Source organism: Oryzias melastigma, linkage group LG21 (assembly GCF_002922805.2).
Source record: "Oryzias melastigma strain HK-1 linkage group LG21, ASM292280v2, whole genome shotgun sequence".
NCBI lineage: Eukaryota > Metazoa > Chordata > Actinopteri > Beloniformes > Adrianichthyidae > Oryzias > Oryzias melastigma.
Window position 1 is genome coordinate 7,684,349 of NC_050532.1, and position 24,979 is coordinate 7,709,327.

General features: G+C 37.1%; 1 protein-coding gene across 3 annotated transcripts in view; it reads right to left on the reverse strand.

Annotated features, from left to right (window-relative positions):
- Positions 1–24,979, reverse strand: part of sema5ba (sema domain, seven thrombospondin repeats (type 1 and type 1-like), transmembrane domain (TM) and short cytoplasmic domain, (semaphorin) 5Ba) — a 215,916-nt gene that overhangs the window by 137,928 nt on the left and 53,009 nt on the right. For all 3 annotated transcript variants that reach the window (XM_036209693.1, XM_036209692.1, XM_024286265.2), the window contains exon 3: positions 1,445–1,672. In XM_036209693.1, the coding sequence (XP_036065586.1) occupies positions 1,445–1,625 (181 nt within the window). In that variant the 5' untranslated portion in view covers positions 1,626–1,672. The remainder of the gene's footprint in view (positions 1–1,444; positions 1,673–24,979) is intronic.

Sequence of the window (24,979 nt, forward strand, 5' to 3'; positions counted from 1 at the left end):
TCCATCGGATTTTGAAGTGGCGAAAAGTGCCTTCTCACTTTGAGGTGATACAAAAAAGCAGGTTTTCTCCATGTTAGACAGATTCCCATTGATCATGTAAACATTTAAATACGATTCAACAAAGAGTATTTACTATTTATATGTTGGTGCCGACATTTCCGATGTTAAAGGGGCCATACCATTCTTTTCTTAAGTCTTTCAGAGTAAACTATATCCATCGTAAAACACAAACTATTTATCAAATATGAGTTATTTTTGCAAACTCTTTTATACCTGGATGTAAAACGACTCGATCTAATAGGCTCCGCCTTTCTCTCCTTGAGGGTGCTCCCCATTTCATGACATCAACCTAGAGCCATTCTTGTCAGCATGTCACCCACATTAATAACACACCCCATTTTTTTTTCTTTTTTTTTTAATATTGATGTACGTACAGTGCAGCCTGGGCGCTTAACCCTAAAATTTGGCACAGTGAATGGTGATGGCTAATTGGTTCATTTTCAGAGAAATTTGGTAAAAAAAAATGCAGACAACAACACAAGATGAACATTTACTGAAATGATGAGAACTTTGTTCTGATTTTCACTGGCTGTGAATGTTTCTTTTCTTTTGGGAACATTATTAATCTCCGTATTAAAAATCCTTTTCATGCGCACCATTCTGCCCTTGCTTGATAAACCATGTTGAAACAAGTCCTTCCAATTCGTCACTCGCTTTTTCTACCAGGAAATAGTCTGCTCCCCTTTTCCACCAGGAAATAGTCTGATCCTTATTTCCACCAGGAAATAGTCTGTTCCCTTTCTCCACCAGGAAATAGTCTGCTCCCTTTCTCCTTCTGTCTATCAAATATCTCCCGTCTGCTTGTGCCATTCTCAGATACGTTCAGGATGTTTCCTAACTTCGTGCAGATTCCTCACCAGAATTTTCTTCACGAAGTTTGAACGCTAAATCTAAAGAGTGTTAGGTGTCATGTCTGGCCGTCGCTAAACTGCCTCACAGCACAGACATCCGGCGTCTGCACGACTGTGGGGGGGCTCACCAAGCTAGCCGATAATCGCTAGCTTCGCAGAGAAAGTATTTGTGTTAGCCTGGGGGCGGAGCAGACTCTTCCTGGAGGGGGCGGTCCTCACCTTGTGATGTAAGCATGTGAGGACTTGCTCGTTTTCGTGGGTATGGGAGGGGCTACTGCTAAAAGTGCAGTTTTAGACGATTACTCAGAAATGCATGAATGGATCAAAATACCACTTTAGAGTTGTTTATATTGAGGAATAAAGATTATAATGCACTTAAAAGCTCAAAAAGTAGATTTTTCATGGTATGGTCCCTGTAAAGAGTGAAGATACTTAGTCAAATAAACCACATAAGGAATTGACTCCCCAACAAGAAGACTTTTTTGCAGTAACCATTTTGGGTAAAACGTGATAAAATAGTGATGTTTTCCAACCTTGAATCGAAACCTTTGGATGCTCTTTCTTCGTGCACTCGGGGCGGTTCAGCGGATTAAACAAAGGCGGGGTCGGAGTCGTTGGGACGGCAGAGTTCTGCGCTAAAACAGCCGGTAAGAGGAGGAGCAGGAGGAGGGCAGCCACAGACGAGGGGCGTGACTCCAGTGAGGATGCTGTCATGGTGATGACCTCTCCTCTAACTGCCAAGGTGGGCCTCTGGGAAAAAGCTGGAATAGAGAAGAGACGACTTCAGCACCTCAATGCAACATTTCTACACCTGGCTTCAAAGAAAAGAAGCGCACCCTGAGTCACTTTAAAATCATTTTCATCCTCTGACTTTTTAAATCCTTTGGGCTTTCTCCTCAGAGTCTGGCACAAAAGAAAGGGAAGAGAATGAAAGAGGATGCAAAAAGAAAAAGTTTTTGTAGAAACTCGATGGAATGAAAAAAAAAAGATGTTAGATAGGGTGGCTGGAAAGACGAGATAAAAAGCTGAGTAAACTAGAATATCGAGAGTGAAAGCACAGAATATGGATTTGCAGAGAATGTGAAGGACAAAAGTTGGTGCAGAATGTGCTTCATCAGTGTTTTAAAAGAAGTACCTAACCTCTGACCCGGTGATAATCATTTAAAACGTGCAATTAAACTTTGTAGCTTCATTTTATGTTTGACTAAAATTGGAAAATTGAATGGAGCTGCACAAGGTTTCCAAAAGTCAATGAAGCAGAAATGAGCTCACTTAAAATTTGCGACTCTTCAACAAAAAATATGCTGGGAAAAAAAACTGTTTGCACAACTCTGGCGCTTTGCGAACCGTGACATTTTTACTGCAAGTGATACATCTCATAACACAAATGATTTCCCATAATTCCCCCCACTTCAATATTCAAATGTTATGCAAGCAGACTGAGCAAGCGGAGAAAGCAGCACACACTAAAATAAGCCGTAGACAGTCACACAGGGACACTGCTGCTTCCTGAGTAAATGTAATCTCCTTCAGTCATAACATATGAACCCACAGTGCTGAGCTGAGACCGGCACTTCATCATCTCCCACCTTTCAGTCTTTACGTTAACTTAGCCAGGTTTAAGATTAATAAAGTATATTAAAAAGTGGAGCTTCAACTTTCTAAAGCACTTTGTCAAGCAAAGGTTTTTTTTACTTTATTTTTTTCTCATTCATGCTTCAATCAATAACAGATTATTAGCTTGACTGAGTTGCAAATCAAGCATAAAGCTCTGAAATCAATTAGACATTTGTATGTAGTGGATAACCACAGTAAATAAAGCATATTGTCTGCATGTTTTTCACGGCAACATAATAGAATTAAAAGCTTGTAATAAAATATAAATAAAATATCACTAAAATCTTCTATCTTGTAAACATTTTATTTGACAAACAACAAAGAAAAATGTAATCCACTGATAATTAGATCTTGCGGTGAAATCACCCACTAAGCTTTAATATGTAGGTCTTCTTTTATGCTTGAGTGTACATTTTTAGCAATTTGAACAGCTTACCCACTAAAAGCAATTTGCATCTCTCTTATAAACACAGCCAGCAAGGACAAGTGGGCCCCATATGGTTTAAAGTGGGCAGAAAATGTGGGTTCCAGTTGGGTTTGTCTGCATTTTTTGTGCTCGGCACCTGTGTTTGCCCAAATTGGCTCCGCTGCCCAGAGACCAGCAGCATGGGCAGTGACCCTGCAAGAACTGTCGGCCCCTAGGCAGCCGCGCTGGCTAGAGGCTAACGTAGCGAGCAAGTCCACTGAGTCCCAACTTGAGCCAATGTGAGAAAACAGGTTGGTGAAACTGCGGACAAACCAATTGGGGAACACATTTTTTGCCCATTTTTAAACCATATGGGGCACCCTTGGGCTGTTTGGGGTCATCTTTATAGCTTAGCTAGCTAACATTTGCTACCAGCTGTTACATCCCAAATCCACAAGGGGGTGTAGAATTAGATTGAATTGTAAACTTCACAAAATAAAAAAGTTTGTGCAGAAAATATTTCAGAGAAAAATAGTAAACAAAAAGATGAAGTAAAAGTGAAGATTATGAGAAAAAATGTGCATGTGCCAAAAGCAAACAGTCATCTGCAAAAAAGACCACAAAAAATGACATTTATGAGGAGTAACAAAAAAGGAGCTGTATGCTTCCTATATTGATTTAAAAAAAAAGGTATTACAATGTTTACACACCTTTAAAGAGTTTAATTGACTATTAATAGTAAAAATATTTAATCTGAAAAAATGTAACATTTTGCATGAATGTAAATTGACAAAAATGGGTGATAAACAGATTTTTAATTTGGTGTTTCCTGTTTCCCTCTTCGCTTTCATTTTTTTGGTTAAAAAGGCAAAAAAGAAGTAAAATTAGGATATTAAAAAGAAAATTAATTATTTCTCCAAAATAAAAATCTACACATAGATTTATTGAGTATATCTGCCAATAACTGGTCAACACTCTGCAGGTTCTAAAATAATAAAAAAAAAAAAAAACAGTAAAAAGTATATCACCATATATATAACACATATCTAAAAATAGGTTACCCAAGATTAAAGTTAAATATGAATGAGATAACTTGTGTTTTGCTACATATTTCAGCCTGGTTGAAGAGACCATTCTGCTCTGACATCTTAGGGTCTGTTATCCACCCTAAAACCTCAGAACAATCTGACAGGACTGTTATCTGTTTAATGGGCCGAGACAATACCGCAGCCAGCCACCTCTGCCAGGCAGACTTTTTGTTGAAGTTGTTCTCGTAAAACTGCTGCCACTTTGGAGTGTTTGAAGTCAAGACAGTCAAAAACATAGAAGGTCATTTTTGTGTCATCTTTCTCTGTCTGTCTCATCATCCTCATTTGTCTGTGTATACTTTGACTTTTCCTTCACAACTCACAGAAAACACAACATCTTTATCTTTCTCAGTCGTTTCTTGATCCTCCTGGATCTGATAGCATTGTTTATCTCATTGCTTTCAATCAAATAAGCAGATAAAATCCCAACGTAGAGGCTCTCATTGGCAGGCTTTGACACCAGATTTTGCTGTACACAGCAAATTAGCATATGAAGTAAGTCACTTCCCTCAGTGCACTTCTCACACTAAATGAAGATATTCTACAACAACTGGTGCTTTTATTCTAAAAATAAATAAAAATACAAATTAAAAAAAAAACTTTAACTCTTTATTTGATGCATCTACCCTAAAGGTTTGAGTTTTACATTAAATGAATTAAATAAAAGAAAGGAATAATCTTCTCAAATTAAACTTTACCTGGCTCCAACCAAAAGCTTTGTTGTCTCTTTGTGAACAGTCACCTTGGAACATATTGAAAGTTTTTCACCCTGGGTGAAAGCTTTAAAAGTATTTGCTTGTTGTGGCCAAATTACTGAGATAAGAAGTGCAAAAGCAAACATGTAAAACACTGTAAATAAAATCTATGTTCAGGAGAACAAAGCCTGCAGTCGGACTGTCAGAACCAGATAAGCAGCAGGAAACGATCCAAGCAGCAAACGTTTAAATTTATAAGTTATCTTTGGCATAAACTCCAAAGGAAAAAGACTACACAATGAGTCTAAGAGTTTCTCATCCCACATTCAAGTAAAAACAAAAATAAATATCTGTTCTGAAAAGTGGCACAGCCCAGCTATGGACAGCTGGTTCTGCTCCATCTTGGGTCACAGCATGTGAGCAGAACCAATGCCTGCAGTGTGTCAACATCAACTCCCCAGTGTGTGCGGCGAGCCCGCCCGCAAACGCGTGTGTGTACAAGAGGCGTAAGGCCAATCAAAACCACCTGACGGAGTCCATTCAATTTCCCATCCTGCTGGGTTCAGGATTAACCGCCGTTTCTCAGAAAGAACTGGGACGATCTATACCTCTGAGCGGGCTGCCTTTATGAGGCCTGCAGCTACTTCTACAGAGACTCACTGAGCTTTTGCAAATAACTCCGACAGATAAAGGAAGTCGATCAAATGTAGTCAAGTTTGTTTAGAAGTTGTGGACTGAAGTGAACTAGCAGATTTCTGGGAACATCTTTTTGTCAATGTTGTTATAAGAGACTGAGTGTCATACAAAACTTAACAGTTTTCATTCAGATCATGTGTTTTCAAATTATGAAAATAATTCACAACTTTTGGGTTTGTCGTTATTGACATTTAGAATTTGAAGGATGACTTATTTAGTTTAAAAGTGATATTGAAATACAGACTATGATTGTCATGAACAATGAAGATGTCTCCATTCACCCCTTGTTTGGGTTTCAGTCAGTTCATTTCTTTGCCTTATTTCTCACATGAACAATACTAAAAGAAAGCAAAACTAAGAATATTTCATTTTTGTTCAGTTTCCTTCAAATTTGTGCTGGCCGGTGAGGAACCAAACACAAACTTTGTGGGGGAAACAAAAATAAAATAGTATTTTCATTTTTAAAAATTGGCATTATTAAGTACTTTCTAGTGCCTTTATTAAAATGTTTTGTTTCTTACTTGTCAAACAGACAATTACGAAAGATAAACTAGTGTAAATTCTACAAATATTTACCATGCTATTATCCAAGTTTTAAACAGCCCAGAGCTGCAACAATGTTCTCTTTTTAAACTTGCAAAAATAAAACATATGTTCCCGGGAATGGTAATATTTATATGGTTTGTTTTTTTTTTCTTTTTTTTTTTGCAAGGTAAGCTGCCTTGACACAAACACAAAAAAATCCAGATGGCAGTCTGTAAACCCGAACCTTTTCTATGCCGCCTTTTGTAAGTCCTCGCCAATGCCAACCTGTATCTATGGCAACAGAGCGGTAAGTTAGTAGTCAAGCAGCTGGGAACCAGGTTGAGTGTATTTGTGTTCACATATCAACATGCTCTACAAGTGGAGCTGGGTGGCAGACTGCCGGATGATGCAACACGGTGAGAGGAAAGGAAGTGCTTCAGACAATGAAAAAAGCACCAAAGAGTGAATTACATTATGTGCCGGAATAACACGCATGGACTGTACTGCATATGATTTAAAACCACTGTGCACCGTATTGTCCTCTTGTGAATTGATGGATTCGTTTTTGTTTCTTCACCTCAGACAAAGAAGCTTTGCAGGAGGCCAGAATGTCATTTTGTTTCCATAAACCACATATTATTTCAACCAAGTGAGCTTATCTGCAAATGTTTCCATCCTAATCAGTCCAAAAACCCTCTCCTCCTCCAGTCACTCCAGATTTATTTACATAGAGGAGGAAAATGTAGTTTATTTATCTTTTTTATTTCTTTCCTGCTTCAAATACAAACCAAATTTTTCAGATTAGAAATCAGATTTTTTGGGGTGCGACTTATATGTGTTTTTTTCTTTTTTAAATAAATAGCAACAACCGCTAGAGGACAATTCAAATTATTTTTAAAATCTTTTTTATCATGTATTATTTGGCATCTGCGACCTAAACTCAGAGCAACTTAAAGCCGGAAAATCATTAACAATGCTGTAAAACCATGTGTTTACTTATATTAGGACTGGGTATCGATAATAATTTCCAGAAACAAATAGATTAAATTTTTACTTGAAAAAATATTTCCTTAAAAGATCTTAAATTCATGCCTGTGAGGTAATAAAGATGTTCATTTAGTCAGCTATGTATGCTTACGTCGACTGAGCGTTAGCATTAGCCATCCTCTGGGAAATTCCATTATATGTTAGCATCAAGCTAGTTGACTTAAGCTTTATGTGCTAGATCAATCTCTACTTTTATGAATCGATTATTGACCTATTAGGCTTAAATCGATTAATTGATTTGATCAATCCAGCCCTAAATTATACTACAGCATTTTTGTGGTAAATTTCCAGTGGCAGCTTTTAGAAGAAACAGCAACTCAGGCATGAAGTAGAAGAAAACATAAAGTTAGAGTACCATCAATCACTGCTGAGGTGGAGGAGTGAAAGGGTGTGTTAAAGTCACAAAAACTCTGCCAGCTCCGAGCGTAACGGTTCCAAAAACCCTACCGAGATTGAATGTAATCACAAAAACAAAGCAGTCTGCGCTTTGTGGATCGGGTCTCCATGGATGAACTGTTGTATGCAATCCTGACATCATCAAGTCCAACGCCAGAGCAGCAGATGGGAGCTACCTGCCCGACTGCACTGTGCCAGCTGTGATGCTCGGTGAAGGAGTGGTTTTGGCTGATGTTGAAAAAGGCCTCAGAAAAAGAAAGAAAGAAGGGTGGCGAGAGGCCAAAACTCCAATTCAAAAAATCTATACATTTATTTATACATTTTCATCATGTGCTTTGAAATCCCATTATTTTTCTTAAACCAGCGAGCCCACTCAGTGGATGTGTCAATCTTAATCACTCCGGCTCCAAACCCGCGCCCCCTTTTATCACTACCTATTTGTCGTTGCTCAGTAGAGACAGTTACATGCTTGGAGTTTTCCAGAATTCACCGCACCTTTGTCGCCTCTTAAATTCCGACGGAAGTGTGCCTTTAATTAGAAGTCAATGCTAAATCCTTTCATACATGCTCGTCAAAGTCTGTAACTGCACCGATTAAGCAGCTCCTGCTCCTCTGTGGGGCAAATTCCCAACCGTGTAAATAAATTGCCTTTTTTATGCCATTTTGGATGAGAATGAAGAAGGAAGTCTGGATGCCCCGAAGGAGGTAAAGGGGGGCAAAACAACCATAAAAAAATGTTTGTTGCTTTTAGACGCATTTATGACAGCGGCCACCACAGAAGAGGTGTAGCTCCAGCAGGTTCCCAGATGGGAAATATTTTTTTCCTTTTTCTTTTACTAGTTTGAAGTAATTAGACATCATTGTTAAGTATCCTTTAGCAGTATTTCAAGTTAAGACCCTCTAGAGCTTAAAGCGAATGAAAAATGTGTTGTTCCTGCCCAGCCTTCTTACATACTCCCAGGGCTCATCATTAGCTTTTTATTGTAGAGGAATAGCAATACTTTCTCATCTAAAACCTCAGAGGAATTCAACGTATCACAGAAATGAAGTATAACGGGCAAAAATAAAACCCATTTTCGCAAAGAACTAAACCCAAGATTGATGCCGCCAACTGTAGACCATAAATTGAGCAGGTTTTGGGCAGAAGATAGAGAAGTAGAACTTATTTCACATACATCAGTTTAATCTCTCTGGCAATTCTGCTCTTGGGTAAAGTATCTACATATTAGCTGCACAGCTCTTTGTCACACGGGACGCGTTTATCTGGGATATAACTCCAAAGTGCAATGTCACCTTCCATCCCTTTCTGTATCATCATAGGCCTTTCTGAGCATGTTAAGGTTGACACAAAACTGTTTCAGAAGGAAAATGGGAATGTGTAACATGTGTCGATGCTAAATTTATTTATTTCTGCAAGTGTATTCGACAGATGCTGCAAGACATTCAGTTGATCAATAGGGTGCACTGAGCGAAAGAAAGGGTCAGATAAGTCTGTCAGTCGGACTTTATTAACCTTGTGCTATCTATCCTATGATTTTGGATTTTCACTGGTGTCCATGGCAGATATAAAATCCTCTCCACCTTTGTCATAGATAACACAACAATGCACCCCAAAAGATAGCACAAGTGCATTCACAGTAAATCTAGAACTTGTTAGCAGAACACGATAAATGTTAGCCGCATTAGCGTATTCACAATACCTGTAACTCCCAACCTTGTTTGCGGAACACGTAAAAAAAAAAACCAGACAGATAGCGCTAAAACAAACGTTTCTGTGACTATGCTACCTCAGAACCTTGTTAGTAACGTGTAAAAAAATACAGTCCAACACTGCTACACGTTAGCCTCATTAGCATATACACAATATCTATAATTTCCAACTGTGTTTTTTAAAAATAAACCAGACAGATGGCACCAAAACAAACATCACTCTGACTACGCTAATGCTGAAATTTGTTAGTAAAAAATATAATTCAACACTGCGACACGTTAGCTGAATTACCATACATGTAACTCCCAACCTTTTCTGTAACACGTTAAAAAACAGACACGACTAAATGTTACTGTAACAAACTAACTCCCAACCTTGTTCATAACGCATGAAAAACTCACAGTCCAACGCCGCTACACGTTAGCCTCATTAGCCTATGCACAATACCTATAACTCCCAATCTTGATAGTAATATGCAAAAAACAATCCAATTTAGCTAAATGTAAGCATGTTCGCATTAACATCCAACCAAATATTTTCATAGAGCACTGTGTACCTCTCGAAACCGCTTTAACATCACTAAGAACAACCACTTTTAATCCATATATAAGCTAATAGAAGACATTATTTGTTTTGTTTATTTCTTTTTTTTTAATGAAGGTGTTAGGTGTGTGTTATAGTGTGGAAAATATGGTACCAGTGTATTTTGTAGATAATTAACGAGTATGGTGTATCTATCAATTGACGTGTGATCCATACAAATATTTATGGAAATTATGTAAGAATGTTTGGTAATCAATGAGCACTCCATTTTAATGAATAATCTGCAGTTAATTTGATAAGAACCAAATCATGGAAACTATGTGAAAAACGTGTAAAAATAAACAAAGATAATAGGGGTGGAATAATATAAATATATTACTTTATTTGATAAATATTATATGTAAATAATTCAATGTGATATGTGAGTGTACAGTGTGCATTACTGTAAATATGTCTATGTAGTATTACAAGTGATTTTTGTTTATTTTTCTCAATTTTTGAATTTGAAATAGGTTTGATTTACCAGTGTCTTGCATTTTTTGTATTGTACAGTTCCATTATTTTTAATATTTGACCAATAAAATAATAAAAAAAGGAAAAATAAAACCCATTTTTGGAAAGACCACGGAAGCACATTCCCATCCTGTTCCACCTTTCTCATTCATCCCGTGGGGGGACGAGGGGCAGCCAAAAGACATAGTGACCACGTCTAATTCAACTGAAAAGCCCAACCCCACCAATCTCTTTAATGATGACACTAACGTGCGAGTAGGCAGGGGGCAACACAGGCCTCATGGGTGTCTGGACAAAAAAATGGGCTTGGAGGAATGACAGAAATGAATGAAGAAGATAATCTCTCTCTCTTTTCGTGACAGGCGGTGATATGTGGGTCACAATTAGCTCATCTTAATGCTTAGCATTTCTTTCAAACAGGCGATCTTCAGCATGAATGAGGGACAGCTGACATTGGGGTGAAGAAACTAGTACATTTTAGACGCTTGGTGACAAATGATATGGGTAAAGGTTGTCTGTATTTATGCCCCATGTCAAATCAAGTATGTTATGGATTCAAGGTTTGTGGTGCCTAAGAGAAAGTAGGATCTGATACTCTATAGCTGTGGGACTTCTGTGATGGGAGACAGGACATGAAAAGACGGGGCGTCTAACCCTCCACAACCTTGAACGCACTTTCCATCATAGCTCCTCTCGGTATTCCATCATATATTTTCTCTAGAGCCACAAAGACTAGATGCAGCTCCTCCTGACCTTGTCTGTACTTCTTCAGAGGTATTCTTAAAGCAAATACTACATCTGTGGTTCTCTAATTTGATGTGAAACCATGCTGTTACTCCTTTCTGACCTCATAGCTTCAGCCTCTCTTCCACAACTCTACACATCCTTCTTGTTCTTAAAAAAGGAAACAGAACAAGTATCCTTCATTCTTCAGGCACTGTCTTGCTCTCCAAGACCTTGTTACAGTAAACAGTCAAGTCAGAAACTCAGCTGCCAGCTCTCCTTAACTCTTCCTCATCTTCACAGGTATGTTGTCAGGACCAACTGCCCTTCATCCTCTTCAATACCTCTTCACTTCATCCTCACTAATCTTTGCTACTTTCGGCTCCACAACAGCCACCTCTCTAACCCTCTTCTTCATTCATTAGCTCTTCAAAGTTCTTCCATCTTTCCATCACAGTTGTAGAACCTGTCAACACATTCCCAACCCTGTTCTTGATCACCATAACCTGCTGTGTTTCCTTTCATCTGTTTCTCTGCCTTGCTCACCTGTACAGATCCACTCCTCTTACTTCATGTCCAACCTGTCTTTCAACTCCATCTTCATCTTGTGCTGCATCTCTCTCTACTTGTGTCTGCTCTCTTTTGTCCTCTTAGTGTCCCATTTTTCATAGCAAACCTCCTCTTCTTCATTGCGCCACCAAGTCGTCTTATCTGCGTTCCTCATTCCAGATGGCACACCAAGTATCTTCCTCCCAGTCTCCCCGATCACTTTTAGCTGTAGCTGTCCAATCATCTGGGAGGAACTATTGATCCACCAAAGCCTGTTTCAACACTCTGCCTTTTTTTTCCTTTTGAGATTGTAGCTTTACACAACTTTAATAAGCCACACATCTTTTTATATTAGGCGTAGTTGCGTGCTGAAAAAGAAAACTAAAAGTTTCTAACATCTATCAATGTCAACTGCAGAAAAACCTTTTCAGAGGTGTGCTTTCAGGACATAAGGACTTGCATGAATACACAAGAGATACCTTTTTAAGCATGCTGCATTTCCCTATTGGAGATTCATACCGATAAATTGAAGACACAAAGAGAAAGCGTGAACATTAAAGCCACCTGAGTGAAAGCAGTATTTTTGTGACTATAGACTGCAGAGGAATCTGTCTCCGTCTGTGCTAATCTACAAAAAATGTCAGCAAATAACACAGAGAAAGCATCTAGCTTTTAATAAATGGTCTTTTCAGATAAATTACAGCTTAACAAATGTCACCAGAACATCCCCTTCAGCAAAAACCCTCCAATTCCTCCAACACGGTTCTATAACCAAATCCCAACCTACACATTCCCAGACTTTGATGTGGATTCCTGCTATATTCATGGCGCCTTCAGGGTGTCATTCTGTTAAATCATCAAGTTATGAGTGCTTTGATGTGAACATGTCAACACTGTCATGGATCTTGAGTCTCCGCTTCTGTAGGAGTTTCAAACTGCTGATGTGTAAAGCCTTTTTTTAAGAATGGCGCTAAGAAAAATTAAAGATAATCATCTTCAATCAAACTTTGTTTGTGTAGCACTTAAACACAGCTAAAGTGCTTTCCATTAAAACTAATTATCCTAAAACTCAAGACATCAAGCAGCTGAAAAACATGTATTTAAAATGTAAAATACAAAATGCATTACAGGGAGATAAAGGAAAAAAAAAAGACTTTTCTCAAAAATATAAAATATGTAAAATCTGTAAGTAAATATTTTAAGGTCAAAAGTCACAAAGTTTTGGACCAGCAGTTCAATCCTGGAACATCAAGCAAATTCAGTCCATATAATAAAAAAAACTCCATCAGCAATAGTAGTAGATAGTAATCTTTATGAATAATTGTATCTACTGGTACTTGACACATTCTCTTATTACATAACCGTTGTTTTATTAATAGAATAGCAACCCAGGAGTTTTTCAGGCTTAAAATATTTCCATTCCTATAATGTAACAGATGCATGAATTAACTTCCTTAAAGTAAAACTCAACTCTATGTCAGGATGCTCAAATAGATTTGTTTTATTTACACAACACAAGTGGTTTGATTTACTCAGACTGAAAGGAGTGCAGAGATTCCACAACCTGATTAATCAGGATTTGTGGGTGATATCTTTAGACCCAACAGATAACAGGCAAAAATATGACAGACCAGAATTTAAATGAGTAATTAGGGCGTGTTATATATTAAAATGATCCACTATAAATTAGAGAAAAAGAGTTATATTTGGTTGTGTTTTGTCTCATTTTTTGTTCCCTAGACTGATTCTGTTTGTGTTGACTTCCCCATAGTCTATTAATATTTAAGGTTTCAGTTCATCCTTTTCACACCTTTCTGTTTGTCCCACTTTGTGTTTTTCACAAATGGTTTTTCAATTATGTTATTTTATGTCACTTTTGTCAAGTTTTTCTACGTTTTAGCTCTGCCATCAAGCGTTGTCTCCTGATTGGTCTGCAGCCTTGAAGAAGTATTGACATCTATTACAGTAAACACACACCACTCCACCCCTGGTCAGTCTGTATCTGTGCTGATAATGGCCAATAATATTCTCACAAGAAGAATGGAAGGTAGGATACAGACAGCGATGAAGGCTTTCAGAGTCAGCTGCCCAAAGCTAACCCAGAAAAGGGCCTAGATGGAGAGAAGAGCGCAGGAGAAATGGAGGAAACAAACTGACTGAACTCAACAGACACCTCCAAGATAGATATGTGAAACTGGTATAAATGGGAAAAAATAAAGTTATAATTCATCTCAGCTGTAGTTCCAATGACTAGTTCTATATTAGCCTGTATCAAAATGACTGCAATCAGTGAAATCTTAAAAATGATCAATAAAATACAATATTAAAAATTATAATGGGTTCACGCATTTATTTTTTTAATGAAATTTAGTCAGAAAAATATTTTTGCTTTTTTATTTGTACCCTTAAATCAGAGGTGTAAGCTACAATCAAATAATCTGTGAGCAGTAATCAGCAATCCGCTACACTCAATTAATAAACGATGTCTTTGACTTTTCAGAGCACGTTCTCATGTTACATAATTGGCTTTCAAATTAAGCTAATAGCATGAAGTTCCACCCAGCATTTATTGATTTAGTTTGACTGAGAAGTTCAAGATGAGTAGAGCGTTTAACAGCAGGTTCTATGTACCGTACATCTTTGCTGCACTGAAACAATTCACTGTATTATTGTGAAAATCAGCATTAAGCCCATAAAGAAATTGGAACATATTCAAAGTAGTCTTTTTTTCTGCTAAAAAAGTTGTTCACCTTTCAGCATATCCCTTCAGGGGTCGCCACAGTAAATCAGCTTTCACTGATTCGTACAGGTGATTTGGGAGAGAGTTTCAGGCTAAATGCCCTTCCTGACACAACCCTGTGTGTTATCCAAAAGGAAAACATTCATAAATGTAAAAAAGGTCTTAATATGTCAAGACTTATTGATGCACAAGTTAGAATATATATATATTTTTTAAAAACAGAATTTATTGTGAACATTTTCATATTTTTAATAAATATTCCCAGTGTCATTTTCATTATTTTAAGGAATTACATGTACATCTATCAAATTCTGCTCCGTAAAATCACACTGCAAAATAACTGACATTTTTAAACAACTAAAAGATTCTCTTGATGATGGCTAATAACTCAATTATTCAATGAACACCTGTTCATCAACATACAATACCATACAGATGTACTTCTGTTACACCAGACCAACATAAAAAATGTCTACAATCTCCAAAAATCAAGGTTAAATTTGTAACTAGGTTAGATTTATTTGACTTATTTTTTCTATTTTCTATTTTATAGTTTCAGGCTTGATTTCTTGAGGTAGAAGTGGAAGCCCACAACATGAAAGAATTGGTAGAAAATTCACAGTTTTTTTGGAATTAATAACCTTTTGATGAAATCTACAAAAAATGTGTGTAATATAATTTTTATAAGATATCGATAGCGTCAGTTATGACCTGTGGGGCGACTTGGTGAGTTTAAGATCATAACAATTTTAGTTTTGGATGCAAAAATATTGACAATATTTTTAATATGGCATTATAAATAATTAAAGTTTGCATCTTTCAACTCAACAAATGGTCTTTTAAGAAACTGAATTACAATAGATTAGTTATTCTCACCGTTAAGTTCTGAAAGTTAGCAAAACTTTTTCCCGCCAAAAGTGATTTTGATATTTCATGGAGGCAGCCATTTTGAAAAAGCCTCTTTACTGCTTCTAGTGGAATTATGATGAACTACAGGGGAGAAAACATGGACCAAACTTTACATAATGGATTTTTAAGGATCATGTTTATGAGATAGGAGTCTTAGAAATTTAAATGTGATACAAATGGTTCTAAAACATTACAGAAAAAAAACAGGGTTTTATATTTACTTTCATATTTTGTTTGTTGACATGGTGGTTTCTTCCAGTAATGTCAGACAGCTGGAAAAGTTGTTTAAATGTTCTGTTTCTCTTTAGCCAATTCTTTTATGCAAACATGCTATGTCATTTAAAATGTGGTTGCTAAATCAAAGGCACCATCGAGTCGTGCTTGTGATTAAACTTTCCATTTGTACTTCGAGCCCTAACATCATCATATGTTGTTTATTTGTTTCCCCATGCAACAGAAATAAAAACCATTAACAACAGACACTTTGTTTCATTGAAAAAAAGCTATATATTTTTAGAAAATAATAAATAATGAGTCAAAAACAGAGTTCAGACTTGAAACCCCTGAAAAGAGAAGAATTGGAACAAGAACATCAGTATTCAGACTATAGGGTAAGACTGCCAAAGCGATGGAGAAGAAGCCCAGGATCTTTCTGTCTTTGTTGCCTCACACCTGAACACTGTTGTATCCACTGTACGTGCACAAATACTCCAGTTACAACACACTCGGAAAGCCTAAAGCCCACACACACATAAATAGAGATTCAAACTTCACCTGTCTCCTATTACAAAGACCCTCGCCTGCATCGGCCTGCCCCTCTATACAACCCTGGTGTGTAATAATACACTGTGTCTGGCCCTCTGAAACTCTATTATGATTTGACTTGGTGCTGTCAGCTAGAGACTCATACCTTCATTCACACGTACAGAAACCGTAACGTGATGTTATCGACTGCATTTCTTAGCGTCTGCCTGATACTGTTGCACTGTGTGAACTGGGACCCCTCGGGCGGGTATTGATTTAAATTCACCTCGCTATTTCAAAGAGGAATTGGGAATAACAGACTGCTCAAGTTAGGGCACCAACGCAAAGGGTTGAACACTTTAGCACAGCCAATTTATAGGGCACTAAAGTATGTCAGAAGCTAAAATGTGGTTAATAAATGTGCTGCCATATTTTTAAAATAGAGACAACCAGCTGTTTGACAAATTGTGAACTAATGATAAATGACGAACGTTGGCTGTTGTCATTGTTATTGGTGTAATAGTTGGACATTTCATCCAATTTGTGAATAAAACTATGATTTAAAACATGGATGGAGCTATGTGTATAAAAAAAAGTCTCAACAATTTAAAGATGAAACAAATAGAAACTAAAAAAAAGAAAAAAACTGACAAAAACTTCAACATGAAAACACTTGAGAGAGAAAACCTTGTACTGAGCTGTCCAAGGTCAACGTTACACCAATATAGATCGCAGTATAGCAAACACCCTCAGCAGATGGTGAGGTTTTTCTAAAGTATTTCAGAACATAAATATTATCTTTTCATTAAACTATCTTGCAGTAACAAGCCAAAAAGGCTTCAGCTTCTTGGTGTTCAATATTTAATCATGCTGAACATCAGTGTTGTTACAGCACCAGTCCTCCCCTCCTTCAGGTCTGAGTTTGTGCTAGGCTGAAATGGAGCCCTTTATACCAGAGGGTATAGAAGGTGTTGGAGGCTTTCAAAGTTCTATTCTTCCCTCTGCTTAGTGTCATCACAGCTAAATGCCATCCTTTCTTTTACCTGAAAATCTTTATCCCTGTGTTCCTTAAACCTCCAGCTATGTTGACACCACCTTCGACAGCACGTTCAAGTGGACACTTCTAATTGAATGTCTATAAATACGTGGATTGTGAGGTTCCACATTCAAAACTCTAATGTGCCAATGATTGTAAATCAATCATTGAGCAAAAACTAACAATTGTTGTTTGTTGATGGTCAGAGTTATATGACACAAAGTCATTCATTTATCAGAATAGAGCTGAGAGAGAAAACGCATGGAGCAAGATTGGTGACATTTGGACCACTTTGGATTTCATACCGAGTCTCTTCCAACTGCAGGAGGCGGATAACAGTAGAAAAATAAAGAAGAAAAAGGCCCTCCCTGCTTGCCCAGTGTGAACACCATGTGTTAAAGAATGTGCGTTCTTGAACGAATGCCCGGTGTGTACATAGCTTCAAACATCTACAGAAAATTCCAATTTAAAGACACTTTGATTTACCTCATTTATAAAGATGTGCTCCACCTTCATCCAGTCTCCCTTTTGTAAATTATATAATACAGGGGTCCCCAAACTACGGCCCAGATCCACATTTGGCCCGGCCCCCTGACCACTATCAGAGATACATATTTTTTTTTTTTTTTTTAGTCCGACCATACAATCGACATCCTCATAGAATGTGACTTTTTATTCCACTCTATCCTGCGATTTTTACACTTCTTTTATTAGCCAAAAATCTGAAATTTGGGGACCCCTGACCTTTAGGCAATATCTGTTTGTCACACTTTTTATCAGTTTAATCAATCATTTGTTTATTTCGACAACATTTATTAAAATATATTAAGCCCTCAGTACATGGTCAGGAGATATGAAGTTTAGTCCATCTTCACTCTTGGACAAAGTTTCAGTCTTATTCGTTTTGGCCAAAGTGATTTGTCAGAGGGTCAAAGGTACAATGCCCAGATGATGGGCTATTACAGAGAACAAAAAGGTGAGCACATGAGTAACCATTCCAACAAAAGGTCTGCTCCACACATTTCCAATCTGACGTGGTCACAAAAGAAGCGCCCCAGACACCGGGGCAGAGGTTGTTAATTGGACAGTTAAAGGTTACGGAGAGAAGGCGGGCTTTGGATGGAGAGGTGAAGGACGGGAGTTACTTTGCTCAAAGTTCTGTGCTCGTAACGATGAATTAATTAGATCTAAGCGGGGTTTGTTTTAAAGGCAGGTCATATTTGGGCATTATTTAATGGGAAGGGGAATTAAATTCAGACTGAAATGCACTTAGCCACCTCTGGTGAAACAATTTTCTTTTTTGTCAGTGGTTTGATTCCTGATCAATCAACTTTATCCAACCAGAATTTATTGCTTTAGGCTACAAAGCAACTCTAGTGAACCTAATGGCCTAAAGGGAATGGTGTATTACTCTTTGAAAAATGTATGGACTGTGATGGATTTTTTTTTACTAGTAAAAAATATGTTAATTCAAAAATTATTTTTGTATTTTCTCATATATTATGAACCTATGTTCAAACAGCCCTCGGCAATGCGCGTTCAAGTGTCTACTTGCAATGGAAAGTCTATGTAAATGCTCATTAATGTGTGTTTTGGGCTTTCATGTTCAAAAATGTTGCATTCGTATAAGTTTCTATGGCTGTTGACATACAAATTTAAACTAGGTCAGACGTTGACCAATCAGGGACTTGGAGTTGAATGGATGCCGTCTTCCATTTGAAAATTGATAATGGAGAAAAAAATTAATAATTGTGGCTGGAAATATATGACAGAGTCTTTCAAATATCAGAATAGAGCTGTGAAAGATACAGCCTGGAGCAAGATTGGTGAGATTTGCACCACTTTGACATTTTGCACCAAGCCTTTTCCAACTGTGGCAGACGCTTGTGTTAGGTAGCAAAAATCAAGTGTGAACACCATAAGCTAAAAGCATGTGAAAGAATGCATTCTAAACCAGTAAACCCTGGCACATTTTAGGTAAATAGATATTTGAAAACACTCATTTAAAAAAGAAAATATGGAGAACATGCTGACATAAGTATGGTGTAAAGCATATCCCATAATTCCTCACAGAATGTTATCTGTTACAACTCTAAGTTTTTGTTGCTGTTTCCAGACACATTTGTGTCTTTCATACAAATACACAAAAGCTCATTTTGGCTGGGAGTTTACTCAGACTGCTTCAAGGACACTTGTTGTTCAGCCCCTTCATCCGGACCTCGCATGCTTTCGCTTCCTCGCGTGTGTTGTTTGTTCTACAAAATACTTTAAACATGTCTTGATGATGAGATCCAGATATAGCAGGGATGGAGCCCGGGCTGATAACAGCTGATAAGATGACATTGAGACATGAGACGATGCTGTCTGTTCCAACAAGGAGTTGTGATCCCACAAACAATCTGAGGAATCTTAACAAGCTCACACATCAACACAAAAATAAATAAATAAAACCCGCAGAAACATCTTTTTTTCCGTTGACATACCTCTAAAAACTTTTCACAGCCTGACCTCCTGATGCAGAGATGACCTCCAGACAGCGGGAACAGCCTGTGCGTCATTTACGGCATGCATTTCCACCCCGCCAGCTTTTGCTTTCTGCCTTATGAAGCTGAGACTCAGACAGATCCCACTTATTTGTTGCCACCTCAAGGACGATGCAACACATCGTGCTGTAATTAAGCGGAGCAGAAACCAAAGAGAATCCACAGACAGCTGAACCCAGACAGTGCAGGTGATGAGCAGGTTTATTAGATCCCACTCTGAGGAATGCTGGGAGCAAAACAGGTGATGTGCACAGTCACCATACAGCTCAGTCTGTGGCTGCAACATGTTCATTAACTAAACTAACTGCACGGTTGTAACTGACAACACCAGTAAAATGTGTTTAAGATAAATATTATACTAAAAGTGATCATTTTGACAAGACATTGACAATCTTTTACCGTTTGCAGTTTATATAAACAGGGATTTAGACTATTTTTGTGACTCAAGATTACATCTACATATTTGATCGCATCACTTGCAATTCAATTTTAGAGAAAAAACAATCCAATTGAGAAATTGTTGTACCTGCTGGTTCTTTGTGACAGGTGGAATCTGAACAGGCAAAGATCTGAAGTTCTTTGAAACATCACTAGTTTTCCATCAGGTCGGTTTGGTCTGCACCACAGCATTTCTAATATATTTTTCAATTATATTATCTGATTTGATTTTATCTCACATTCAACTAACATGCATCTGTAAACAAAATGTTCATTAGTTGTGAAGGTTTTAGTTTAGAAATGATCCAGTAGACGCACTTGAGACAACAGATGTTCACATCCTCACAGTTTTCGTGCCGTTTTCCCTCTTTTTCTGTTGCGTGTCTGGAAATTATTGAATGGACTGTGAATGATCACAGACATTTCTCTAGAGAATTCACCAACTGAATATGCTAATGAAAGAAGCTGCCTCCTACCCTTCTCTGCAAACTTGAGCAGTGCATGAACAGTCGTGTTTACATGAATGTGTTGAGCCTCGCCCTACATCCTTGAAAAAAGCATCAATCTAAACAGAACTTTATCTTTAGTAAACCTTCTGAAACATTCTGTTCTGCACTCTTCTTGTATACAGTCCTGAAATGTTTTTTTTTTTTTTTTTGCAAGAATGCATCTTAAGTGGTGATTATCTTTCTGTTTTCAAGTGTCATTGATGCTAAATGAGTCATTTGTATAAATGAACATTTTATTCTTAAAGCAGCTGAAAAATATGTTTTAAAAATTCTGCATTTTATCCACAAAACACACAAAAAAATTACTTTTTTACACAAAAATCTCTCATGCTCTGCCTTTCTGTCCATGTAGATTTTTTTTAAATAAAATAATTATTTTATTTTGACAAAAAGTGAGACAATAATTTAGATAATCATTTTAACTTCTGGAGTATTATTTTTGCAAGATTTCCTAGGTTTTTGTTAAAAAGGAGTGCAAAAAAATAAGATTTTCTTTTCTCCTGCTTCAGATCAGACTCCAAATATGTAAAGCTGGCATCATTACACTTCTCACAGGGAAAATAAACCTTTAAGTTTCCCTCAGATTTGCGGAGTTCCATAAAGTTACAGACAAGAAATATTTAAAAAATGTATAAGAAACTTTTTTTTTCTTTTACAATTGGATGAAGATAAATTATATGCCTATTTATATTGGAAAAACAGAGACCCTAACAGGTTAGAACGCTCCAGACGGTTCTTTCCTATTTGTATTTACAGGCTCCAATCATATTACCAATTCCCCTTCAATTGGTTAATTATATGAGTGATGCAGGAAACCACAAACAGGCACCACTTTCCTGTGTCATTTCATCACTGCTGATAGAGTCTAACAGAAAATGAGGTGCTGTGTTTATGAGAGTAACACAAGCGATGCCCTTTCCCTGGACACAAAAAAGCCGGGGAGGCGGGTGTTATTAGCAGTGGTGAACCACAGCCATGATCCCATCTGCAGCAGTCGTGCTCAGAGGCAGAAGCAGGGCAGCAAAGAGAGCCCCCGGCCTGCTGTTTACCTGGATCCAGTCCACAAGCTGCCCTGGGCACTCACCCGGAACAGAACGTGGGGAGGGAAGGGGGGCTGCATTCAGAGATGCAAACGATACAAACACGGCGTGTGAAATCATAGAGTTATGTAAATCCACATACATATTCCAGCCTGCAAATATCACTTTTGCCCTCTTTTTAAAACACCCTCAAGGCATCCAAAACCAAACTCCAAAACAATATTAAACAAACTTCTTGGAGGTGTAGAAAGTCAACCTTTGAATTTAAATATCAATAATGATCTATTATAGATAACACTTGATTCCAATAAAAGAGCACATCATTTTTTTTGCTGCATTTCATGACTTTTTTTGTGATTTAAAAAAATATTAGAACAGTACTTGAACAAATTATTTTTATTTTAAATGCAAGCCAGTCCAGAATAACTCAAAACATCTAAAGTCCCACTCCAGTCATCTTTTGATCTATTTTCAAAGTATTCCCAGTGGTCTTTTAATTACAATTACACTGTTTTTAACCAAAATCTAAAAACTTTTGTTATCTTCTAGAACATAGTTTTTGCAGAGCAGCAGTAAATCATTAGAAATTCACCTCTGAGTTGTGGGTGGGACTGTTGAAGTGGAGTAAGCCTGCCCGCACTTCCCATCTTCCATCTGATTACATGCTCTCCTGCTAACTTACAGCCCCTCACAATCCAAACTTGACATTAGTAGTGCAACAAAAATGGCAACCAATGGTGGAACTATCCACTGTACAGTTTTGAGCCAGATGCCAGCTAAGACAAATAAAACAAAGACATTCATGGATCTAATCGTCTACAATGCATCAGAATGGTAGTAAGTTGTACATCAGAATTACAAACTTTTTCCATATTTTTTTGTCTGCTCCAGATTCACGATAATTTTAATAAAGAAACACTCAGAAATATAATTTTAACCCATAAGTAGTGACATCAGAGTAACAGAAAAATATATGAAATGTTTTCTTTGGTCAATTGGTTCATGGGTTGAGATTCATTCTCTTTATCTATGTTCACCATCATGACAAAAATGCTACACAAACATATTAAAAACACCAAAAACACATTTTTTTATGAAAATGGGTCTTTAATGTCTTTTAGAAACTTAAGTTTGCATCACTCAAATGTAAGAATCTTCAAAGAAAAAAATTTCTAAAAATAATTAATGACTCCACAGATCCCTCATTTCCACCTTAAACCATCTTTTTGATGACGTCTTTAGGAAGGACATCACACATTTCTAGTGTACAACTTTTGTTCAACACATGTTTAACATTTTAAAAAAGTTTAAACTGGCCTTCTGCAATCTGATTTTTGTCAAAACTCCAACCAACATTTAAGGAAAAACAATTTTTAGCATTCATTCAAATTCAACTCGTCTCTAATTCTGGAATTTTTGCAGGAACTACATTTTTACTCAAGGGGGATTTTATAAATTCATGTCGTTTTTCTGAGATTCTACTGATGTCTAAACTTTGTGTAAGTTTCTTTATAGCACTTACAGACACTCCGCAAATATGATTGTTAGGTAGATTGTCTGACGTACTAATGTTTTTTCTATCTAATCATATCATGGCATGTTTTTGTTTAAACTTAAAATATTTATTAAAATGTTTAATTATAGCTTTTTTGTAGTTTTATCACAAATTTCCATTTTATTTAAGCCCTTTAATTTTTTTTATCTCTACAAAAGTGTATTTATTTCTGTTTTTTTTATATATATATATATTTGGGGGGTTATTTATAACATTTTGATTAACTTTCAAATCTATATTTTCTGGTTCATTTTTAGTATCTTAACGCTGTTGTGATATTTTTGTTGTGTTTCTCCTTTTAACCACAGATCCACGCACTGTCGATAACCTTTAATAACAACCCTTTCTTTGCTGTCACTGTAGCTGACAGAACAGCAATGATCTTTCATGTGCAACCAGGAAGAAAAAGAGAAAAAAAGAATTAGAGGACCGAAAAACCAACAATAAAGACACTATAGGTTTTTGTGAGGTTATTGGAGTTCACAGCCAATGACTTCCAGTTATTTTTATGAAAAAGTGTAAATTTAATAACTAAAAATTGTCTCCCCCATGTGAAGATTTCTCTTTTCTTGCAGCTTTGCTCATTTTTTTGTTATTTCTTGAGACAAGGGGCAGAGAGAAAAGCCTGAATGAAATTCCCTTCTCCTCAAATGTTCACCTCCTCTCCATACTGATGGAGCTGAATTGTAAATTAACACCTGCACACCCTTCTTAACCAACACACCAACAAGCTTTAATTACTAGGAAGTGAGACTTGAACTGAACAGAATTAATGTACCTTAAAACATAAAACTTTTATCACTGGGCTTTGGGTTTTGTCCAGCTTTATGCGTGATTTGTTTTGTTCTGAAAGCGAGGGGCATTGAAGACATGAGTGATTCTAATGATGACTGAGCCCCTCATTCAAGCGTATCTCATTATTAATTCTATTATAGATACTCTGCTTCCATGCAGCCCCATTAGCCCGCTGAAGCACAGCAGAGCTCGGGTTTAATTGACACCGTGGCGCACATGGGAACATCGAAGACGGCATAATCTGAGTGCATGGTTGATCAACGCAAAGGCCGGCTCCTTTCACAGCAGTCGGAGTCTCAAAGCAGAGAGGGGCACGTATGAATTAGCATTTATGTTGAAGTGTACACTGGAATATGTGAGGACTAGAAAACCTTAGACGTGATAAATCTAAATTAAAACAAACTTCTGGTTGATTTAAATAAATCAATCAATATTCATCAAATAGAAATCTATTATCTTGGTTAATCATGAAGATAATTCACAAATGACTTAAAAATCACGAGCACAGTGTGAACTAGTGCTGGTACTCTGACACTGGTTCTGGTCCGGTTCAAAAGTAAAGCAATTTTGGAGAATCACTGGTCAGGAATAAAATTCTGTCTGCAGACCTAAATGTTAATCTCTCTTTTTACTATTGGAATTGGTTGATCTTGATATTAGCGACAAATATAATAGAAATGAATGCTAACTTCGAGTGTTAGAAAATGTCTTCTCATGAATGAGATCTCTGCCTAAATTCTGTTAATGTCACATAGGCAAAGAGCTGTAATATACGATGTCCCCGTTGAAGAGTAATTTGCCCTCTTGTCTTTTTATTGGGACTAGGGCAGAAAACACTAATAAAAACTATAAACTCTATGACACTAAACTGAAAGATTTGAAAGATTTCATAGGGAAAAAAGTGTTCAGGAAGCAAAAACTCAAAGGAAAACTCAAACGTGTTTTTAAAGAAGGTCAGAGGAGGTCCTCATTGTGGAGACCTGAGCTAATGTTGTGCAGCAAATACATAATGGGTCTTAATGGTTTTCTTTTCCAAGCTGTTTTGTTTCACTACTCAAGAATGAAGGTCATGGTAACCTTTATCGCACTCCATCATCCTTGTTCTGTAAGAGCTGAAGGTAAACAGCAAATGCATCATTCTACATTGTAGCTAATTCAACTCTTCACCTGCATGGGCAGCACATCTTTCCTTAAACCAGTAGATACAAAGAAAGAGGGACTTCTGCCCCCAGAGGTCTGAGTATTAACTC